General features: G+C 39.5%; 4 protein-coding genes across 4 annotated transcripts; all 4 read left to right on the forward strand.

The window, feature by feature from the left end:
* The first annotated feature begins 468 nt into the window (after positions 1–468).
* fam50a (family with sequence similarity 50 member A) lies at positions 469–5,405 on the forward strand. The gene is made up of 13 exons (XM_085920624.1): positions 469–753; positions 881–965; positions 1,111–1,210; positions 1,325–1,485; positions 2,042–2,118; positions 2,748–2,814; positions 2,928–2,989; positions 3,064–3,140; positions 3,890–3,944; positions 4,031–4,079; positions 4,643–4,713; positions 4,785–4,895; positions 5,240–5,405. The coding sequence occupies exons 1-13, from the start codon at positions 643–645 to the stop codon at positions 5,246–5,248; spliced, it is 1,035 nt and encodes a 344-aa protein (XP_085776750.1). The 5' UTR covers positions 469–642; the 3' UTR covers positions 5,249–5,405.
* Positions 5,406–5,522: 117 nt separating this feature from the next.
* On the forward strand, positions 5,523–14,076 carry LOC147061989 (interleukin-17 receptor D). The gene is made up of 12 exons (XM_085920612.1): positions 5,523–5,788; positions 6,892–6,976; positions 7,699–7,857; positions 8,744–8,862; positions 9,814–9,937; positions 10,268–10,306; positions 10,543–10,688; positions 10,893–10,967; positions 11,171–11,231; positions 11,443–11,577; positions 11,658–11,833; positions 12,683–14,076. The coding sequence occupies exons 1-12, from the start codon at positions 5,657–5,659 to the stop codon at positions 13,163–13,165; spliced, it is 1,734 nt and encodes a 577-aa protein (XP_085776738.1). The 5' UTR covers positions 5,523–5,656; the 3' UTR covers positions 13,166–14,076.
* Positions 14,077–14,708: 632 nt separating this feature from the next.
* On the forward strand, positions 14,709–21,451 carry sars1 (seryl-tRNA synthetase 1). Its single transcript, XM_085923688.1, has 11 exons — positions 14,709–14,887; positions 15,762–15,832; positions 15,923–16,003; positions 16,685–16,843; positions 17,298–17,441; positions 17,518–17,673; positions 18,235–18,456; positions 18,535–18,664; positions 18,980–19,137; positions 19,690–19,819; positions 20,718–21,451. Exons 1-11 carry the CDS (start codon positions 14,752–14,754, stop codon positions 20,858–20,860), a joined length of 1,530 nt encoding a protein of 509 aa, XP_085779814.1. The 5' UTR covers positions 14,709–14,751; the 3' UTR covers positions 20,861–21,451.
* Positions 21,452–21,751: 300 nt separating this feature from the next.
* LOC147061991 (PTB domain-containing engulfment adapter protein 1) lies at positions 21,752–23,003 on the forward strand. The gene is made up of 6 exons (XM_085922264.1): positions 21,752–21,815; positions 21,917–21,988; positions 22,183–22,281; positions 22,355–22,492; positions 22,566–22,670; positions 22,741–23,003. The coding sequence occupies exons 1-6, from the start codon at positions 21,771–21,773 to the stop codon at positions 22,807–22,809; spliced, it is 528 nt and encodes a 175-aa protein (XP_085778390.1). The 5' UTR covers positions 21,752–21,770; the 3' UTR covers positions 22,810–23,003.
* The last annotated feature ends 864 nt before the right edge of the window (positions 23,004–23,867 follow it).

A 23,867-nucleotide genomic window follows, 5' to 3' on the forward strand; every position in this document is an offset into this window, starting at 1 on the left:
GATTTTATGAAGACTTTTTCCATTACATATGCTCAATTGGATTTGAGAAACAGCAGAGCTCAATTTTAGCCTTGGTATACTCTTCAGGCAAAATAATATTTATTATATCATGAGTTCAAGTTTATAACAGCTAACTCACATTCTGAGGTTCAGGGTTCAGATTTCAGCTTTTGACCTGATGTGTGGACTTTGCATGTATGGATTTACTTCTGGAAATCATCATCGTCATCATCATCATCATAATAATAATAATAATAATAATAATAATAATAATAATAATAATAATAATAATAATGATGATAAACATAGGCAAAGGCCTTCACACAATACATTTATTTAGATTGATTTTATATACGTACTCGACTACTAACTAGTATGTGAACATGTTTTCGAAAAATATTGACGTTTACTGCGTTTAAGCGTCGTAATTACGAGAATTCTTGCAGTACCTGAAGGCAACATCTCATTCACCCAGCATGCATCGCGCGGTCGCCATTATTGTTGTGCTCCGAGAAAATCGAGTCTCAGATAGCGGAGGGAAATTTATTTGTTTTTATTTATACAGCATTTGTGCATCTTTTGCTTCGGCTATTTGCAATCTTCACTTGTATTGACATAACATTTAAGAAAGAATAAAGCAACATGGCTCAATACAAAGGAGCCGCGAGCGAGGCCGGGAGAGCAATGCAGCTGATGAAAAAACGAGAAAAGGAGAGAGAACAACTTGAACAACTGAAACAGAGGATCGCAGAGGTTTGTAACGCTTACATTTACAAAACAACCATTATTGTTGTCCGAAATGCTTGCATTAGCTGCACGAGGAAGCTTTAACCTGGACCAATGCTTATCCACTTTGCATTCTGTGTGATCCATCCTGCAGGACAATATGGTCAAGTCCAACATCGACAAGAAGTTCTCAGCTCACTATGACGCTGTGGAGGCAGAGTTGAAGTCCAGCACAGTTGGTATGCAAATCGTTGTTCAGAATCCATCTAACAAGTAAAGACATAGTTGCACGCATGCCTTCTCTAATACTTCTACATGCAAATTCATTCTAAAAAATGATCCTGGTGGAGGAAGTCTGTTTTTCATTTCTATTGATTTGATTAGGTTTGGTGACATTGAATGACATGAAAGCCAAGCAGGAGGCTCTTGTGAAGGAGCGTGAGAAGCAGCTGGCCAAGAAGGAGCAATCCAAGGAGCTCCAGCTGTGAGTTCATAAACTTGTGTTGTGAATTCATGACGCAGCAATGATCCGAGAGCCATTTGTTCTTTCTGTGGTGTTTGTCAAGTTGTTCATCACGCTGTCCTCATCACTTTTCAGCAAGCTTGAGAAGCAGAAGGAAAAAAAGAGAAAAGAAGAACAGAAAAGAAAAATTGCCAGTTTATCATTTAATCCCGAAAATGACGGTGATGATGACAATGAAGAGGAGGAGGATGAAAAGGAAGAGGAGGAAGAAGAGGAGGAGGAGGAGGAGCAAGAGTGTGAGTTCTTGGTTAAGGGTTCCTAAAATAGAGCTGTTGCTCAAGTATGAACGCTGTCTGCCATTACAATCATTGTGTTGCCGTTCTGTGAATCTGGTACCGAATGTTTGCATCCATCAAACCTCGTACATCAAGGTTCAAAAGTTTGGACTTGCCCAGACAATTTCATTCAATTGAAAACACCCAATTTTTCATATACGCTTCAATTCAAAAGTTATGAGATCATTAAGAGAGGAAAAACTTTACCACTATGTCTGAACTTTTTTTTTCAAACACTGTTTTGAAAATATACCCCACAAAGAGTGCTTGTTCACCAAAGGAATATATATTTCCTATTGGAGTACTCTAAAGGCAATTAAAAGTATATGTCACATTACTTCATTATTATGGTACTTACTATCTACATTTTTTTTCAAAGGTAACTCATAACTGTACGGGAATACATAATAAAAACACAGTGTCTGTTTGTTTTCATGGCTGAAGCGTTTATTTATTTTTTTCCTGTGTCATAAACAACTCTCACTTGTACTATATAACGAGGTCTCTTCTCTTACAGATGTCCCCGCAAAGAAGAAGAAGCTAGGAAAAAATCCAGACGTGGACACAAGTTTCCTTCCTGATCGTGACCGAGAGGTGTGGTTTAATAGTTTCGTTCATTTGGAATGATTTCCTTGTTTCTTGTTGCTCCGCCTCAAAGGACAGCATTTAGTCAATGAGTGTAGTTGCATTTACTTTCACAAAATACCTCAGGTGAGGTGCCTCCTCTTTTCCCACAGACAAATAAAATGTGGAACCACTAGCGATGTATTGTCTGTCACGCACCGCCCACAGACAAAGGGAAAAAAAAAAGAGTGGAGTGGAAAGTCAAAAGTTTTAACATGACGCCTTTTTGTGTGTGTGGGGGGGGGGGGTGCATATCAAGAGGTTAGACTGAAGGCTATTATTATAGTCGTATAAAATTTCCAAAACAACAATTTGACAATCCCAGGAAAGATGCAGTACTGCTGCACCCAGATGTGGTATTGGGGACCAATCCACGGTGTACTTTGCCTGACACCCAAAGCCGGCTCCAGCTCATCCGCCTTTGTACCACTTGTCCATTACCCCCAAAAAAATGCTATTGATGAGCAAGCGCTGGCTTGTTATTCGTGGACAAATAATTCAATATTATTCAAATGTTGTATAAATAAATGTCTTAAAAGTCCTTAACCTCACAATGCTCCCTCAAAGGAAACCTTTTGTTTGTGAATGTTTGTGTTCAGGAGGAGGAGAATCGACTCAGAGAGGAGCTGAGGCAGGAGTGGGAGCTCAAGCAAGAAAAAATCAAGAGTGAGTGTCAAAAAGCACCAAACTATCTCCTAGAGTTTTGCGATAATTTACTGTCAGTTTTGTCTTCATCATGCATGAGCACGCATTGATGCATTGAATATGGTTGCTTTCAGGTGAGGAGATTGAGATTACCTTCAGTTACTGGGATGGATCTGGCCATCGCAAAACAGTCAAGGTGGTGGCGCATGGCCCGCGTTAAAAAAATCTGCAAAAGGTTTCCTTTTTCATGCTCTTTGTTTTTGCCATCAGATGAAGAAAGGAAACACGATCCAGAACTTTCTGCAGAGGGCCCTGGAAGTCCTAAGGAAGGACTTCAGTGAGCTCAGGTCTGTTTAGAACCACATTTGCAGATTTGTCCTGTATAGATTTTACTTTCCTCCAACTCAATGAGGTGATTAAATATCCATAGACTTAATACGAGTCCATTCTAACTGTGATAAAGAGTAGATGAAGCAACACACCATGGTTATAATTACCATTAGGAAGTTAGAAGTTAGTCATAGTTTTGTTTGGCATGCGGTGTGAATTGGGCGTAACTGTTAGTGAGTTAATGGATCTCTATTTTTGGGTTTGGTTAATTTAAGATGTGCAGGGCCAATTCAAGTAGCAATGTTGTAGTCTCCAATTTTCAAATTGCAAAGGCTGAATTATTATTTTTTGAAGGCTGCAATTTTATTTTGGTCATTTGGTGTGCTTTATTTATACATATATAATAAATAAAATAATAAGATGTGGTGTCTGGAAGCATTTAGTCCTTAAAAATTGTTGTCCAGATGTTGACATCATTGTTTCATAAAACGTGAAATGTTAATGTTGCAGTTTTTTTCTGCGTTATTGTTGCATTTGCTTTTCTTTCAGCATAAGCTTAACCTATAAAAACAAAACATTTATGTAAAATAAATCTCATCTTGTTCATTGTAATACAAATTAATTTATTGCTTGGTTTCTTTTTTCTTTTAAATACAGCAGAAGACCTTGAAAAAAATAAGTTCATTCAGGTCTAGTTTCCAGGAATGTCAGGTGGATCCAGGAGAACTTGACATGTGCTAATTGCAAAGCATTGTTCTCTGTGCAGGTCTGCTGGAGTTGAGCAGCTCATGTATATTAAAGAGGATCTGATCATTCCGCATGTGAGTGACCCTTCATTAGTTTACACAATAAGTACCTTTATTAAAATAAAATTAAAAACCTGACATTCCACCTCTGCTGCTTTTAGCACCACAGCTTTTACGACTTCATCGTGACAAAAGCCAGGGGCAAATCAGGTACGTTAACTGGAGAGAACTAACTGTGTTTGGAACCGGAATGCTGGCAGTGCCAGCATGAGGAAAAAAAAAATAATTGCTGTCCTCAGATCCATCCAACTCTGGTAGGGAAAAAAATGGTTATTGATCCAGGTATCATGTAATCCAGTGATGGGTACCTGGCAGCCCACAACCACACTCTGGTTATTTTGCCACTGTTGGCAAAATTTGGACATTTATAAACCATCTTAACAAATATCAATCACTAAAACATTTGTACTCACCTGTTGACTTACTGGCAAAATATAGTCATTTATAAACCATCTTAACAAATATAAATCACAAAACCATTTGTACTCACCTGTTGTTGCATAAGACATTTTCTTTTTACCTTGAACTTTCCTTTTTGGTAAGTTTTGGTCTTCTCGCCACATCACTTGAATTTACTGTGGGTGAAGACTCAATCCAGTCCAAAGTAAATGCCATATATTCATTGTTTACAGTCCTGTTCCTCTACTCACGTGTGGGTTATTTTGTGTTTATTTAAAAAAAAAAACTTTGGGTTTTGTTTTTAACGCACACAGGACCACTCTTCAGCTTTGATGTCCATGATGATATCCGTCTGGTCAATGACGCCACTGTCGAGAAAGATGAGGTATGTACAATTGTTAGCAGCGTGTAATGGAATCGTTATCTTTGTTTCTAATTCATCTCTTTCTCCTTAAGTCTCACGCAGGTAAAGTAGTGCTGAGGAGCTGGTACGAGAAGAACAAGCACATCTTCCCCGCTAGCCGCTGGGAGCCGTACGACCCTGAGAAGAAATGGGACAAGTATACGGTGAGCTTTTTTGTCCTGCACAGGTTTTCGAGTATCATTTGGAATTTGCACCTTCATTCTGGAACAAATTTAGCAGCCGTAGTGGTCAGCCAGTTTAAAAAGAAAATTGCACACATCAGGTCAAGAGGTATGTCATGAAAAGAATGCCGTTCCTGACAGTTTTTTCATGCTGGCCCCGCCCTGAGGGCATTGACTACAAATGTGGCACCCCCATGAGTTTCTCGGTGTTTTGGCACGCTTAGGGAATGTGCAACAGAGGTCAAGTCCCATGTCTGGCTGCTGCCAATTGGCAGTTTGGTTGGCTTTCCAACATAACACTCCATTCCCTGTTTTGTTTCTTCCAGATCCGGTGAAGCTACAGTGACCATCTTCTGTATTATAGTATATCTCTCCTGCGCCCTCTTAGAATTGAACACTCTGACTTAAATCCTAATTACCCCAAAGTGATCTCAAACATTCATTGTATCCCATGTAAAGTCACGTATGTAAATATTGCTGATTAAATTCAACCTGTAATTCTGACAAGACTTTTATTTATTTTTTTTAATACGGGTTTTTTTGGAGCTGTGGGTGGATGTTTGTGTGGTACGATTGCTCATGAAATCACACCACACAAACATGCACCGCCTTCTGCCTCAAGACACCACGCCCACTGCACTGATTTCTCCTTCCTGCAACCATTCTAACTCATACTGAGGAGCTCTTGAGTAGACTTTGCCAAATAGAAGACGCTCATTGCTTTGTAGTTGTCGTGCATTGTGATGGCTCTGAAGATCTGGATGACAGCAATGATTTTCTGCCATGCGTTTGCACCTTGTCGCTTTGACCAATCTCATGGTAATTTGACAACAGTGATCACTCCTCAGGACTGCAGCCTGAAGTGTATCCGCCAGGTGAGACCACTGCAAGTCCCGTTGACTTAATTGTATGGTTGTTGTGTTGAATTTTGCCAAAATTAAATCATCAAAAATTACTCTAATGCTGATTCCATCTTCAGCATATGTAATGAGTGCTTTACCGGGACAGTGCGTTGAATATTTTGATTTCTCATTGTTTATTTTAAAAATGTTTCAATAATATGCAAAAAGTATAAGTTCGATTTTACATGGGTCGCTCCTTATGGTACAGGACATTCTATTACATGTCCCTTTTAGTGAAAAAAACAAGTGCTGATACTTCCCTGAGGTCATAAGAGAACACCCCAACAACCTTAAAATATACTGATATTTATCAGGGAATGCATTTGCAATACTTGGAACTTTCTCCAGCTTTTCTTTTTTTACATTTAAGCTGTTTGTGATTGTACTGATATTGTTTACATGTACTGCATAGTATCCAAATCTCTAGGACACGTCAGCCCTTAAAATGGATTGAATCTCTTTAGAATGTTAAATTAGTGTTGTAAAGACCACACCAACTTGAGACCAAGATATGATTGAGACTAGAAAATTGAGACAAGACCAAGACTATGGCTAGATTGTACCAACAAGTTTTTTAATCTAAGATGAACTCCTATCGGAGATTTGTAAAAATCACGTGTATGATGAGTTAAATGACTTTGATTCCGAGGCGAGACTGATACCCAATAAAAAGTGTTCTTAAGACCGGTCTCGAGAACTGCAACGCCACGTGAAACCGCACCTCTGGCTGCGAATTAAATGACGTAATGATTTTGCATGCAAGTGGATATTTTTAGTCTTCAAAACATTCTAGTGACCTAATAATTGAGAGCCATACTAGTTTAGAAGGTTTAGAAGAAGGCCTGACACCAGACTATTATGAACTTGTTTTTAGCAGCTCGTATGAAGTGTGTTTTGTAAAATCAGTATGTATAGAAGTTAAATGGTGAGCTGATCTGTAGATGTGTTGTTGGAACAGCTGGCTTATAGCTTCCTTGTTTTTTGAGTCAGTGTTTATGACAGGAATATGCAATTTTACCTCAATGACAGAAAAAAAAAAGTTCACGAAGAATCAATTGCATTTCTGCCACCTACAGGGAGGAACAGGGTGTGAATACTGCAGAATAAGCAATGATGATCTGAACAATGCACTGGGCCTGACCTCCAAAAATCAGTTGGGAAGTAAGTGGGACTCGTTTTGTTTACATTACCTCAGACATCAACAGATTTGAGACTCATGAACTGTATATCTATAGTAGGCTAATTGATTGATTTGATATATTTTTATAAAATTTTCTTGAAGTCTGAGGGAGACACCTTATAAGCCCATCAGGGTTTTTCATCTTCCTTGCGGATGACCATTTCATAAAGAATTATTTTCTTTCTTCGTGTGACATTTGTGTTATTTTTTTGTGTGGTAAATAAAAAAAAGAGTCACTTCTGTTTTATTTAATTGTATTATTATGATTATCCATCCATTCATTATCTGGCCGCTTTATTCTCACAAGGGTCGCGGGATCCTATCCCAGCAGTCTTTGGGCGGTAGGCGGTTCTTACAGAGCACACCCACTGCCATTTTTATTGCATAATTTATTAAAAATTTTCCATTCAATTCACTATGACTAAGATGCCAAACTCCTCGCTAGTGTTATACAGTGTAACATCAGCAGAATAAAAAAAAGTAAACCATTTTGTGGCTTTTAAAGAAACATGTAAATCTGTATTTTTGCTGACAGTATTTCTGAAAATGGGTCTGTGAGTGAGCCTTTTTGAATTTGTCGCCACTCTTTTGCATCACGTAAAGCTAAATGGGATGGAATGCTGTCTCTTTGGGTGAAAATGATTGTTACGATGTTGCAAATGTGAATGTCTAAGCATTTTGTATACCCACTTTGCCACCATAGGTTGCGTTCCCTGGCCATGTTTCACTTTGTTGGGTGAAGAGGACCCTGGCATCTGTCAACACTACGTTGACGCGCCCACTGATTTGCGTGTTGATTTTCTACCCGATCCGGATCCCGATTCCGATTCCATCATTGTGTCCTGGAAGCCGAGCCGATATGGTGAGTTGACCAATACTTAAACATGCACATACGCCTAATCTTGTCCTCCATGGTATGTTAAAAGCTCTGTCCTTTAGATTATGCTTTAAAAATAATAAATCATCACATCAGACATGTCTGACAGGTCTGAACCTCACCCACCCGCAGATATTTCTGCTTGACACAGGCATGATTTATTACAAGTCAATTTATGAGCATGCAGGAGCTTCTTCATATGTGAGACACTGCACTTTGGAACATTATATAAATTTACCAGAAGTTTAATAATGATTGGAAAAGCGTAATTAGGAACTGTTACATCCACTGCTTTACTACCGATAACAACAGCATGCAGGATATCAAATTGATGAAGGATTTTGTCTTGAAATCACAAGTCATTTCAGTTTTTTGTTTTTATAACTGTATGAGAGTACCCAACATGGGTCAAACCTCTTTTTTGAGGTCATGGCACGGTGTCAAGGGGTAGTTTGGACTTTAAATCATTGACTTCCTAACCATGAAGAGCAAAATATCGTCAATAGAGCTACCTACGAGGGCCCACTCTATTCTTTAATCCAGCCCGCTTCGCTTTTTTACGACCAAGAGACCTATAATATTTGTTGTATTTTAATCCATGTTCATTTATCTCTTTAGATAATTAGATTGACTCTATTGTAAATAACATGAAGCGTGAATAATAAATCATTGTTTTTTGTTTGTTTGTTTGTTTCTTTGTTCTTACTTCACCTTCACCTTCAAATTACTCAATTAAGCCAATGTAGCACAAAAGAAAAAAACAACTTAATTCAAATGTGCTAACAATATGAGACAATCCTAAGAAGTACGGATGTCTCATAGTCTCCTACGAGCATGCAATTTTACTTTTTTATTTTCCCCTTTGCTGCAGGTATTGCCTTCCTCCGAGGCTTCCAAGTGACCGTGCAACCCTTGTCAGGTTCCAGTGCTGGCTGTCAGCTCTTTCTTTTCCAGCGAAATCTCACACTCTCAGCTTCACACTCTGAAATGGTATTTATCATGCTGCGTGAGAAACCAACAAAAGCAATCAAGTTGTTTTTCTACATTCTTGGTCTGTTAATAGTTCTCACTTGCTGATTGCACAGCATGTTGTTGTTGATCAAGTAACAGGTTTATCTAGTTTAGCTGCAAACTTTGGAATTGCGTGCTTTGAAGATGAAACCGTTAAAATTATGTTACATAAACTTTGTGGGTGGTGCTACTTTAGTGTATCAAATGTTTTAAAAGAATATTTTAATGAAATCACAAATATTGTATTGGAAGAGCCTCGGACTCTGAAATATAAATGTAACATGTGCAAGTAATAAAAATAAAAATAAACCTGGCCCAAAAAATCTGGGGGAAAAAAAAAATCTTGAGCATAGACAAAAGCACTAAAAAAATGACTTAATTGACTGTGATAATATTAATGATAATGAGATCTTAAGCCCAGATCACTCATTTTGTATTGTTGGTCAATATCTTCCACTCTGTGAGAATTTTTTGTCAACTGTTCTTTCCTGGTATTCTCGGCTTTGAGAAATGCAGTTTCCTCTATTTTGGTTTCTAATCCAATCAATTGAGTGTCCTTTCCATTTCGAGTGTTCATGGTTTTCTGCTGATTTGATTCCATTTTATCGAATTTTGATTCCAGACTTTTCATCTGGTTAAAGGGGAATTCCAAAGTATTGTTCGTTGCTTGGTTCGTTGCCTGGTACTTTTTTGGCCCCATTGCGCCCAAGTTTTCTTCTGTCGCTCTTCCCTGGTAGAAATAAAGCTAGTTTGTATTTAGTCCTTTGTATTTTGCCTGTCTGTGTGTCTGTATGCCGTTATTTCTCAGTTTGCAGCAATAACCTTGAGAGCAGAACAGAGAGAATCTGAGCGTTACTTACATAAAGACATACAAACATGTACATAATCTGTTAAAATAAACTACTCATGACTGTGTTTGTCCTCTTTCAGGTCTACAAGTCAGATCCTTTTCCCGGCCTCCCCCTTGGGTCCAAATATGCCATCACTGTGATGGCAGTGCCGGTGCCTGAGAGGTGGGAGCGCTTCTATCGCAGCAAGATCTTCTCTACACGCTGTAAGACACACACGCACACTTGCTCTTATACGGTAATACTCAATATTTTAGGTTATCATTCACAGAACTGTGCGGACAGTGGAAATGAATGAGCAATGTAAAATATGCTTAGTGATGCATTCATTTTCCAATTAATTTCTTTTTTCATTAAATATATAATGACATCAGAGCCTTTTGGATTTAGAGCCCCACACCCAGTTGTCAACCTTAACAAGCTTATTGCTTTATAAAAAAAAGTCATGAGCACAACAACGCAAGTGATTGCCAAAGACTTTTGTACAGTCCTGTACATATAGCAATTAATAATGACTATATTTTGCGATTTTACAGCATGTGCAGAGAAAAATGGATTCCAGCAGTGTAAAGCAGGTGAGGAAACAAAGACCCATCTTCAATTTTTCACATTTTACAACAACATTGTAAAAGATACTAAAGTTAAGTACTGTGCAGCATAACTTTATCTTGAATGTTGTTTTGAAATTAGACCAACCAGCAGCGTAACAAAATGGATAGTGTTAATAATTTCACTGTATTTTGTTTTAATGTCTCATATTTATTTCATTGTCAGATTTACATTTCTGTAAAATTGTTGCTTGTGGTTGTAGACTGGTATCCAACTAACGTTGAGGTGCAGCAGAAAGGATCTGTGATCACCGTCACATTCAACCTGGCGCCGCCTAACTTGGGCATCACAAGCTACTTCTCGTATTGCTCAGCAAACGGCAAGACCACGTACAAAGAGATAACACCTGTGAGTGACCTTGTTTTAACATGCACCTGTTACAGAGTTAACAACGGTCAGATTTTACACGTGTTGAGAGCCTTTTGTATTATTTTCCACCATTGATAAATACTGTAAACAAAAACTCATCATACGTAACCTTGTATAGCTGCGGTTTGTATTTATATATTTATTTAGTTAGTTAGTGATTTAATCTATTTTATATTTCTTCAGAATTATTCCAGAAACCGAACACATCACAGCTTTGCGCTCAGAGACCTCAAAGAAGGAGCCAATTACACATGTGAGGTAAAATGAACCGATCTATGCACACGATCTAGAATAATGTTGTAGTCATTAAAGCACTTGTTTTTGAGGTGGAGACTGGTGGAATATACAATATATACAATATATAGTATATACTCTTGTGTTTTCTGTCATTTTAAATACTCATGAGAACACGTTCCACGTATTCAGTGTGAATAATTATCTTGATAACCTTTATGTAACAGATAGCTGCAAACGAAGTGGATGCCATGAGGAAATTATTCAACTTTCAAGTCAAGCCACAAGGTGTGAATTTATTATTAAATTGCCTTCAAATGGAGATGCAACTTCACATGGTTAATGCTTATTTTATGTTGCGTAATTATTGTGGCCCACAACATGATCTCAACGAGTTTTGGAAACACAGACAGAAAAAAATGAATTGAGTGCAATATCGCCAATGCTGAGGTTAAAATGTCTTGTGTTGTGAAACTAACACATACTTTCCTGCCCTCAGAAGTTGGCTCAACAGGTCCCAGCTGGACTCTGGCCATTCCTGTGGGTTTTGCTGGAGTGGTCATTTTTATTATTGCGTGGGTTGTTCTCACGCGTATGCCCTGCGTACAAAAGAAAAAGATTTACATCAAACAAGGTGCAAAAAGCTACAAGTTAAAACACTTGAACTGACATTGTAAGAGTATAAATCTAATTATTTTGCTATGTTGTTTTAAGGAGAGTTGATAAAGCAGCTAGAAGAAGTAAAGGCCCAGGAGGAAGTGATGATACTGCCTGACACCCGGAGGAGCCCTCCTCGTCTTCTGATATGCTACAGCAGTAACGATGGCCCCGCCCACGTCAATGTGGTCATGAAGTTTGGCGCCTTCATGCAGCAACACATGGCAACTCAGGTAGTGTACTTCACCTTTTGTTTCAACCCTGCAACAGCGAAAGAGGTAAACTTTAGTTGATATACGTACAGTACGTGGATTGGTTTTGATGTCGGAACACTGGCTGTGTTTTCATAATAAAGAAAATGGTGGGGCAGCAACTAGTTGGATAGGCCTACATACCAGTGTAATGACTTTTTCCTCACAGCGTACACATCATTATAAAAACCTTGCATCTTAAACGTTTTCAAATTGTTAGCACTCTCAGTAGTGATTTATTACATGTTTATTCAGTCACTAGTGGTGTAGAGGTACATTCGCTCGACACGTGTTTGAGCAGCGTGGATTCCATTCCTGCTCAGCGCATGTGGGTGTGGCCGCTTGTTCGCCTCAATACTGTGTGCCCTGCGGCTGCCCGGCAATCTAGTTCAGGGTGTAGTCTGCCTTTCGGCAATGTCAGATGGTTCCAGCACTTCTCACCACCCTGAACAGGTTAAGCGGTGTTGAGAATGTATGGATAGAGAAATATAGATTGTGTTCAACAGAAAGAAGTTACAAATATTGTTAAAAAGACATTTTAATTTCAATCCTGTGATGGTACAATTTTTTCTCACTGTTACCATACTGCCAGAATTAAATATGGGTTTATGCAAAGTCCTCTGCTTTTGGCCGGTTATTTCCCTCCTGTCCTAAATCCAGAATAATAATTGGCCATAACTTTTTAAGTTGTGAACAGATTTGGATATAATCGGTCTATATTTTAGGTATGTAGCAAGATCAGATGAATAGGTTTTGATTATAATCTGGATTGGAGATGAGTGTCTGTCCAATTTTACTGAATGTAATTTTAGTTATCTGTTCTCTCTCAAGGTGTGTCTGGACCTTTGGGATTCTCTGGGGATTGCCAAAGAAGGAAGCATGGCGTGGTATTGTAATCGGATCCAAGAGAGCGACTTTGTCTTGGTTATTTGTTCCAAGGGTCTTTGTCGCAAAAGCAGACATTCAGAACACGGTCTCTTGGACTCTGAGGTAATGGTCAGCCTCATCGGAGCGGAAGTGGGTCGAGCAAAATCTGACGGCAGAGACCTCTCCAAGTATATGGCAGCCATTTTTAATTACTCAGAGGAGGCAGATATCCCCACTGAGCTGGGCCTGGTGTCCCGCTACAGGCTGACCACTGACTTGATGCTGCTTTTCTCCCAACTCCACCAAGTTCGCCTTCACACTCCGGGCCGCTATGTTAAGATAAACAATATTTCGGAGGAAGACTTTACCATGTCACATGCTGGACAGGCTTTGCAAGAAGCCATCAGAGACTCAGAGAAAGCAATGAAGGAAGAGAAAGAGATTTGACCATTAGGAGAAAGGCAGAGAAGGAAATGCAAATGCAAAGGCAAAGGCGAAATGAATAAGAGAATGCTTTTTCCCTCTCTCTGCTAATATTCTAATTTATATTATCTTTCTTGGTAGACTCAAGGTCCAGTCAACATTTTCACACCAACTGTATAGAAAAAACACAAAAACTGATAAAAAAACAAAAACATCTAGTCCACTTCGTACCGGCTGAAGTTAATGACCTGGAATAGATTGGCCGAAGTAATTGACAGCCCCAAACCTCTCATAGCAGGCTAAGATGAGGATGTAAGAGGTTAAACTGTTGTAGCTGATATTTCCCATGGACAGTATGCCTTTATCTCAGTGATTCACTTTGGCCTCACAAAATGTATAGATATGCTGTAAATTGTAGTTAGGTATGTGCACCCAAACATAATCAACCCTAATCAAAAACATAACATTCGCTATCATATTTAAAAAATTAAAAGAAGCTAATGGAACTATGTTGTGATAATTTATGTCTATGAATAAGCTATCAACGTTGTACTTAATGGAAGAATAATAATTGATTTACCTCAAAATATGAGTATGATTGTGTGAATTGTGTTTTTTCAAGTTGTGAGTACAAGTCATGTTTGTGGACATTGAGTACCTGTTTGAACTTTGACTTGTTTGATTGTAACCCATGTGTTTCCAAAATTGAAATGGTACTATTGTTTAGTGGTTATTAGGAACAATTCATACAGACTCGTTTTTGCTATTGCACGATAGTCCTTGTGTAGCATATAATGCCTCAAAAATGGTTTCTCTTGAGACTGTGCACTATGCATTTTGTGCTTTTGATGTAGCTCAATAAGATCCTCATGTGTGGAATGTATGTAGAGGAGACAATATTTATTATGTATTAAAATGACGTATTTTGTATCATGCATTTGTATCATATTTTGTATACTATATCATTTATTTATTGCTTTTCAACAAAATATCTAATAAAGTAAGACATGTCCCTCGTGCTCATTCAATGTATCGTGACAATCACAACATGATGATGTCGAGTTTTGAGTTTCATTCAAATTTTGTGTGGCATAAAGGAATGATCTCAAGATGCCTAAGGCATGCAACTATGCCCCTGTGCCCTGTGCATGTAATCAAAGCACCATGAAACAATCCAGAAAAATATTATGTAATAAAACATGTTATTTTAAAAAATACATCTTATTTGAAAAGCCTCAGTCGTTTGAATGGTCCAAATATTAATTCTTCAATTGATTGAAGGATTTAATTTCGCAATTGTCCTATTTTATGCGATATTGTGGGTTGCCAGAAATGTGTGGAACACTTCCCATAAGTAGTTTTTGATGCAAAATGTATTAACTAATCAATAAAAACTACCCCATAAAATAAATAAAAAAATCACAAGAGTTTTCTTAGATGGTAACGTTTTTTTAAGTGACCAAGTTTCAATTCGAAGCAAATAAATGCTAGTTGAATGTGAAATAGTACATTTTTGTCTTTTCAGCAACAGAATCTGGCAACACAGAAGAGGCGTGACAAGCACTGGAGCTCCTTTTGGCTTTCTCTTCAGTGTCAGACAACGTGGGAAGATGGTTCTCGACTTGGACCTGTTTCGGACCGACAAAGGCGGCGATCCTGAACTCGTCCGTGAGGTCCAAAGGAAACGCTTTAAAGATGTTACGCTTGTCGATAAGCTGGTCGCCGCAGACACAGAATGGAGAAAGTGTAAGATGCCGCCCGACTCATTCAATCGCTCGAGCCAGTTGCTAACGTCAGCACAACCCCACAAAGATTTGAATGATTTTAATATTGCCAGTTCTGTATGTCTTTTATGTGTCGATCGTCCAATAAGTGAAATGTACCGATAATGTCAGGACATTGGCACTGTTCGGCATTGCAATGCACAGTGAAACTATTAAAATACTGTGTTTAATCCATATGTAGTTTGTGTCCGCGCTAACCAGCGCTACGTTGGCTTTAACTTTAGACTGCAGTGCAGGTGGCAGTGCCTTACGCGATTTACAATTACAATCGTGACAGTGAGCGGGTTTCATTCCTCCCGAATTTACCATGTTGTTTTCATTTTAATAGTCAAATGTCTCTCTCTACTTTAGTCGTGACAGTAAGCATTTTCCCACAGGGTTTAATGTGATGTGTGAGGTTGCATATGCTACCTCGCTGTGGTGCTAATGTTAGCATCACCCCGTAGACAAAGTAAACCAAAAGGCATTATATTTCGCTTCACTGTGAAAACCAAAAAAGCGCAATCTACACACAGGCACAACGGAAGTTTCAACAAAAGGCGACTCTTTTGGCATGGTTAAGGTTGAATTGACTTAGTTTCGCTTGCTAGCATCGTGCAATCTGACGCAATCCCTGTTTGCAGTTTGACAACCTCGCCCAGCTGGCTGACTCCTCCAGGCTTGTCATTGTGACCCACACTGCAGACAGGCAGTGTTGTTTGTTACATCGATTGCTTGTGCATGCTACACTATAATATGATTGTGCAAAATTGTCTGTCAGCGTGGTGGCATAACAGCTGCTTATGAGAAACATATTCCCATGATTCATCTCTCAATGTCTTCCCCATCTGAAACAGGCCGCTTCACTGCAGACAACCTCAACAAAGCAAAAAACCTTTGCAGCAAGAGTATTGGGGAGAAGATGAAGGTACAGACTTGACTTTTTAAAAAAAAGGAGTGTAGAATACTTTTTTTTTTTAATCTAAATTTGACCTTTTGACCCATCATGTTGTTAAAGAGGAAAGAACCGGTTGGCGAGGATGAGTCTATTCCAGAGGCGGCACAGAATCTGGAGGCGCTCACAGCAGATACACTCTCGGTATGTGATATGTGATGAGTTTAGTTATATGAAAGCACTAAAAAGATGTCTTTATACAAGTTTTCTGACTGTCATCCACCAAAATCCATAAATATTTACAGTACATGTAACGTCTACTTTTACCACCTTTTTGAAAATTTTCCGTTATGTCACACTGCTCGTCCTGTGCAGCTATGCCAATGGCAAATACATATTTTTCCAACCGGAAGCAAACTGGCACTATGAGCTTGCAACAATGAAAGTGGCTATGCAGTCTTTTATCACCTGCTGCCAAATTATTTAACAAGATGCCAAACTATTTGTTCAATAGGTTAGTGGATCAATGCATGTGGCACATGAAGTGGACACATTGAGTTAATGCTAACACTACAACTGTGTTTACCTTTTTTGGCTTTGACATGATAATGCCACTCCATAGTCCAACGGCAGAACAAGTTGCCACATAAAGGCTGAAAACCAAACACTCAGTCATGTCATAAGCCAGAGAAATTAAAAACAGCATTTTTTGGAAATAGATCATTGTAGACTTTTTTAATTTTACACTTAATGATTGGTGAGGTACTCCAGAGAACCAACTTTTTTGCCATTAAAAAGTCAAGTTTCCATAACTTGTTCCCTTCAACAGCTTTTGTGAATACTTAACCTTTAAATATTGTTTTCTCCCTCCCTCACTCTGTGCAGACCTTAACAGTGACCCAAATCAAGAAGGTGCGTGTGTTGGTGGATGAGGCCATGGTAAAAACTGATAGCGAACGGTTGAAGCTGGAGGCGGAACGCTTTTCATACCTGAGGGAGATTGGCAATCTTCTGCATCCGTCTGTACCCATCAGCAACGATGAGGTGGGTTTTGAATCTGATGAAAGAATTTTCACTCGAAATTACTGCCCAGACGTAATACGACAGGGGATGAAGACGCTTTTCTATGTAGTCAATAGTATGGCGGAATTGTTTTGAGTTGGCTTATATGAACTGCAACAGGGAGATGGCTTTAGAAGCCACATGCTGTTATCACATCCCTGGTCTTGGTGACAGTGAAGTGCACGAGATTGACGTTACGCAAAAAAATTAATGCTTCTAATGTCATGTCAATCGGGTTAATGAATCATTTGCTTGCAACTCCTTAAAGGTGCCTTCACTTTTGAGTTAGACTTTAATAATTGTGACAATTAGTGAGGTCGAAAATCCAGCCTTTCAATCATTTGTGTGAGTCACTCCTAAAATCTGACCAACTCGTGTAGTGAAGTCAATCACACTTTTTTTTTGCCCATCGTTTACAAATCTCCTGTCTTTGCAGGATGCAGACAACAAGGTGGAGCGGACATGGGGTGACTGCAGTGTCCAGAAGAAGTACTCCCACGTTGACCTGGTGGTCATGATAGACGGCTTTGAGGGGGAGAAGGGAGCCGTCGTGGCTGGGAGTAGAGGCTACTTCTTGAAGGTGAACTGATTAAGCATGCTCCTGGACTCTCCTGTTTTTTGCCTTTCTTACTGCTTCACTCTCTTGCTGTGTTCAGGGCCCGCTGGTGTTCCTTGAACAGGCTCTAATCACTTACGCCATGAGGCTCTTGCATAGCAAGAACTACACCATGCTTTACACGCCCTTCTTTATGAGGAAAGAGGTCATGCAGGAAGTTGCCCAGCTCAGCCAATTTGATGAAGAGCTTTATAAGGTAAATGATACCAAAAGATGTCATACTTGAAACGGGTTTCTGAAACACATTTGACCCATTTTCACAAAGCAAAGAAATCAAATCAATCTGAAAGTCTGAAATAGCATTTTGTAGTTTGTTTTGTTTTGTTTTGGCACCAATTTCCCATAATCACCACCACATCTCATGCGCACTATGAATAAAAAACAAGCAGAAGTAGGCCTGTGTTCTCTAATTCGCCACCTTAATTCATAAAACCAGATTGAACCCATCAGCATTAGCCACTGTTGATATAGAATTGCATCGTGTAAATGAAACAGTGACATGTATGTTATTTTGAGTGTGACTAATTTGTTGAAAATAAAACAATGGGAAACAAGTGTGTCAACAAAGAGGGTGTTGCTGCTTTTCAAGTATTAACTGGAATAATTGAAGGGATTTACTAACATTCCCCTTCCAGGCAAGTTCCCATTTTGTTGCTAATTCCTATCAGTCACCAGTGTAATTATGTTTCTGTGTCATTAATGCAGCAGCTCAATAATTTACAAGTTTTACTCATTTGTCCCCTGTATTTCTATGTAGGTCATCGGTAAAGGGAGCGAACGAGCAGATGACAACTCTATCGACGAGAAGTACCTCATCGCCACTTCTGAGCAGCCCATCGCAGCTTTCTTGAGGGAAGAGTGGCTGAAGCCCGAGGATCTGCCCATACGCTACGGCGGCTTCTCCACCTGCTTCAGACAGGAAGTGGGCTCCCACGGTCGAGACACGCGTGGAATCTTCAGGGTGCATCAGTTTGAGAAGGTCAGCCTTGTCGGACCAAAGTGGTTATGACCCGATAAGTGGCAGGGAAATGTCAATTTTTTGTCACTCTCTGCTTAGATTGAGCAGTTTGTCTACGCATCGCCGCACGATGGAAAATCGTGGGAGATGTTTGACGAAATGATCGGGACCGCGGAACACTTTTATCAGTCTCTCCGTATTCCTTACCGCATTGTCAACATCGTCTCTGGTATGTCAAATTTCCTCCATATCTGTTGTTTTAAAACAGACAATAGAATGTGTTTTACAGTAAAGGCCATCTATTAACATCTAGTTTGTCTGCAGAGCCTTAAAAGGTATTACATTTGATTTCCCCAAATTATATATTTAAGTACTGTATTCTTCTGAGTTTTGTTTGTTAACAAAGCTTGTAACACAATACCTGTACATCAAATTAGTATTCTCCATTAATATTAATTCAAAATGCCGTTAATTTGATCCTGCCGCTGAAAAACCACTACACTTGGATTTTGGTTCGGGGTAACTCGATCTCATTTATCCTCAGGTGCACTCAATCACGCTGCGAGTAAGAAGCTGGATCTGGAGGCCTGGTTCCCGGGTTCCGGGGCTTTCAGAGAGCTGGTCTCCTGTTCCAATTGCACAGACTACCAGGCCAGACGCTTGCGTATCCGCTACGGACAGACCAAAAAGATGATGGACAAGGTGGGAGAAGTGCAGCAGTTTAGACATTATGTTGCTCAATTGATTTTTGGTCATCAAAAGCGGTTCAGAAAATGAATGAATGAATGAGTGTTAGCGACCATCAGATGTGGGTGCGATTTCAGGTCTAACTTGTTTTCCCTCGAAACGCTTTCTGTTTGTGTGTGACTAGAAAATATCAACTTTAATCCTATGTGTTAGGGTTTTTACTTTTTGCCATTCACGGTAATTTGGTTGTTCAAGGAAACAATTTTTGGAAAAACCTGGATGTCTTTCCAAAATTAATCAATTATTCAACAATTCAAAGTAATTCAAAGTAATCGATAACCACTTTAATAATTGAGGAATCGTTTACAGCCAATGTTTTCCTTTAGAATTGTCCAAATCCAAATGTCAGCCTCTAGACAGTAATTATTAATTCATTTCATGTATTCATTCATCAAAAAAAAATTCTTTGTTTCATCAGAACAAGACATTTGTAAACTTTGGAAAACAATAACTGCACCAGTAAGTGAATCAGTGTGGTGAAGACTGTTTTTTCCCCCCCCTGTTCAGGCAGAGTTTGTTCACATGCTTAACGCCACCATGTGTGCCACCACACGTGTGATGTGCGCCATCCTGGAGAATTACCAAACAGAGGAGGGCATCATTGTTCCAGAGAAGCTCAGGGAATTCATGCCTCCTGGTAAGCAGTTACCAAGCTGTAAATCCATCCATCCATCTTTTGTACCGCTTATCCCCACGGGGGTCGCGGGCGTGCTGGAGCCTATCCCAGCAGTCATCGGGCAGTAGGCCGAGGACATCCTAGCTGGTTACCAGCTAGTCGCTGCCAAGCTGTAAATGTTCTTGTATATTCAGACCATGAACACCACCCTCAAATTTGGTTGAACCCATATGCAGATCCACATCAGACTTTAGTTACAGGACTTGGTAAAAATCTTTTGAAAGACTCGACTTGAGTTTGACTTGCTATTCGTTACGCTGAATTTGAACTACAAGACTTGACCAGTCTCGCATGCATTTTTCAGTCACATCTTGTATCATGGCCACCCAAAGTCCATTGTAATGTACAGTGATGGCTTTGGGTGGTGTTGAAATGAGTTATTTGTTGAAGCCAAAGCCTGTCTAATTGGAAAATATGCTTCAGTGACGGCACTTTTGGCAGATTTACCAGCTGAATCCAGTTAAGCCGGTAGACTTGGGCTAGGCAAAGTTGCCGGCTTGCATGGGCGTGGCTAAAACCGTTTGAGAACAAGCAACCATTTCACATAGGTTAGACCTTCTGCATCTGACAGAAAATGTTTGCATGGTGCTTCTTGATCGTTTTAAATTCCATTAAACAATTCAACTGAGAATACGCACTCATCGGGGAGTTATAGTTAACATAGAAATGTTAAAGGTAAATGGGCCAGTGAAAGTTTACCTCAGGACTTTCCACTGTACTCTGGGATTTTTGTCATTTGCAGCAGTCGTCCATCTTCTGTCTCCGACAAACTGTGGGTGTGCAGTGTACATTAATTGACCAACTGTTCTAGTTTGTAATACCAGATTTGTCCACTTGTCTCTGCTGTTTATCAATCAAGGTATGAACGAAATCATCAAGTTTGTCAAGCCTGCACCCATCGACCAGGAGATGTCCAAAAAGGCTAAGAAACAGAAGAATAAGCAGGCAGGAGACCAGAACCTCCCCGACGCCATGGAGACGATGTCGGTCAACAACTCTTAGATGCACAAATAATAAATATTCTGGAATTGAGCCTTTCATTGTACCACCAAATTGTTTTGGAGAGAGAAGAAAACAAATATAGTTGGCACTATTTATTGATAAATGTTGGTTATCACCAATGCTTTGAGTGGCTCTGTCCTACCAGCATGTACCACAATTGACAATGGGATAGTTCCTGTGCATTTTTCAGCTGTCACAGACAAATGACTCTCACGCAATCCGAGCCTTAAACAAACAGGATCACTGTCATTTCTGGCTTGGTTTGTTTGTGATAACTTTGTAGCGCTCGAGGCTGTAGCATGGAACTAAATTTGTCTTGAGCTGCTCATTTAAGACCAAACCTGTTTTAAAAAAAAAAAAAAAAAAAAAAAATCCTACAAAGGTTAACATATATGCTAAAACTGGCTCAACCATCGCCAGTTGTATCTTGAATTTGTGCTCTGTCAACTGTTTATTTTAGGCTCTGAAATCCCCTCATATTGCCTTTTCCCAGTTTCATCATGTCACTATTGAATATTCAGCCTGTATTGAGAAAGAATCACAAAGTGGCTCTTACTGTAAGCATACTAATAAATCCAGGTCATATGGAAATTTTGTTGTGTGTGTGTGTCTCTAAATGCATTTCCAATTCAAAATCACTTGTAGTTGTCACTTGCCAGTGGTCATGATGAACATCTGATAACATCCAATAAGAAAGACTTAAGTTGTTCATTAACTCCAGCAGACTTTACTCCCGTCCACTCAAGGAAGTCCTGTATTGTCTACTGCCAAAACGGTAAGCTCAAGATACTTTGTGTTGCCATTATTGATGATTGCGTTGACCTTTTGTTTGTGCTTTCAAATGTGTGTGTATACTGTATATAAATATGAACAGTAGTTGCCCACCTGGCTTAATCTGCTACCGGGAAGGATGAGTGACATAGAGGATGACAATGAGATCTCTTTTACAGTGAAGGTAACTATTCACTATTGATTGTTGACTGCGACAGTTTGGCACTTAAAAGAATTCCGTATGTGCGATCTCGGTGCACTCAAACTTTGGCATACTGTACCTAGTTTCTTGGGCGAGTGGAGGTGGTACGCCCTAATGGACTTAATATCCTGGAGGAAGCAGCTCAGAACCTCAAGGTATTACGGAAATGTATCTGCATGAAGTTTGTTACCCCTGTTCTAAACAAGGTATATGTTTGATTCCTAGAATCAAATTGAAAGTGCCTGTACTGTATGTGGCCCGTGTGCCATACTTTTTCTCCCGTGTAATGATTTGAAGATGTACATCATGTGGTAATTGACTTGTAAAGCTCTTCCTTGTCATCCCTAAGACGCCTGACCCATACTCCTCAGACAAGGCTGCCAAGAAGAGCAAAGTCCATCTCTTCGTGTCTCTGAGTGGGATTGACATGTTGGAAAACAAAACCAAGGTGTGCTCCAACCCGGAACCTATGTAGAACTTATAGCATCCAAACACGTGACGTGACTTTGTCCGCCTGTCAGTTTCTGCTGTACACCTGCCCTCTCCCCACTATTTCCTTCTGCGGGGTCTTGCCCTCGTCGCCCAAAGTGTTTGGCTTTGTGGCCAAGCACCCTGCAGTGGACATGTACCACTGCTACTTGTTCAAGAGCGAGACTTTGGTGAGCATGCGTACATTCGCACAACTGGATGGTGGCCTATCGGTGGACCCCAACTTCCAAAACCTGTTCCCAGGCATACGTGCTGGTCTCCGCCATCGGCGATGTCTTCCGAGCCACGAAAAAAGAAGAAAGTGTCCGAGGCAGTCGAGACCTGATTGTGGAGGCCCTCAGGCACAAGGTTAGCAGCCCTGCTGCATATTGATGAGACAATATGTTCACTGCATTCTCACTGTTTTTGTCATTTTCAGAACAAAATGCTACAAAAGGAGAATTCTGAGCTCAAGAAGAGGCTTGCAGACAAAAACAACCAACAATAAGAACTTGAGCTTGGAGTCTTTCTACATCTGCATGTAACTATAATACCAACCATTCTATTCAGTTGTGCACCTGAAATCAAATAACCTCTTCAAAAACTCATCAGTCATTGAAAATGATCCAACCAAACGACACATTTAAAAATGCATGCCTCCACTTTTTATAGAAATTGTGTACATTTTGCAAATGTGCATAATAAGGGCTGAATAATTTTGACTGCAACTTTAGTCCCTTTTGTCTTCTTCAGGGAAACCTTGAAGATCACTTGTAGAACGGAATTACCTTCAATCGTGTTTTTACCCTTTTAAATATAGTTTGCATTGTATTCTTGTTTTGCATTCAGTGTTGCATTCAGTTTTGCATCATTTGACTGAATTGTGGTTTTATGGACAACAAATTTTGTACACAGATAAAATTGGCAGTTGTCACTGAGTTAATAAAATTATTGATTTAAGTGGTGTAATCCTGTAATTGGTCAGAAAGAAAATGAAAACCATTTAGGTGGGTGTCTTAAAACAACTTACATAACAGAATCAACTGGATGTGCTCGAAAAGCTTGCAGACATCTGGGAAAATAATGTCGCTGACACTTGTCTCTGTACTTACGTAGCTGCTAAAATATTGACATATTTTTTTATTATTCTAGTGCCGCATTCGCTAGCATTTGTTAACTGTTGTGGCTTTTGAAAGTCTGATTTATGCTGCACAGTTTCAAAGTGGGCTTTTTCTCTTTGCGGCGTCATCATCACAATATTCTGCACATAAAAGGTCTCGACCTGACTTTTAAGATCAACTTCCTCCCATCCTTTCCATGATGACCGAGCAGACTGACCTAGACACTCAGTTTCCGTCTTTTGTACTTTCCATATTTCTTTTACCCTTTAACAAACATTTACAATGTCCCATGAAATGTTTGTTGAAGAATGACTATTTTTTTTTCTCCAATGTGGCAAAAGTGTTCCCCAAGCAATTTTCTTAATATTTTCCTGGGTGATGTGTGATTGTACTCTTACTTTGCGGGGTCATGGTGTTACAAGTGTTAAATTGACATGTTTTCTTC

The sequence above is a fragment of the Syngnathus leptorhynchus genome, chromosome 1, assembly GCF_054491065.1.
Source record: "Syngnathus leptorhynchus isolate UIUO chromosome 1, UIUO_Slep, whole genome shotgun sequence".
NCBI lineage: Eukaryota > Metazoa > Chordata > Actinopteri > Syngnathiformes > Syngnathidae > Syngnathus > Syngnathus leptorhynchus.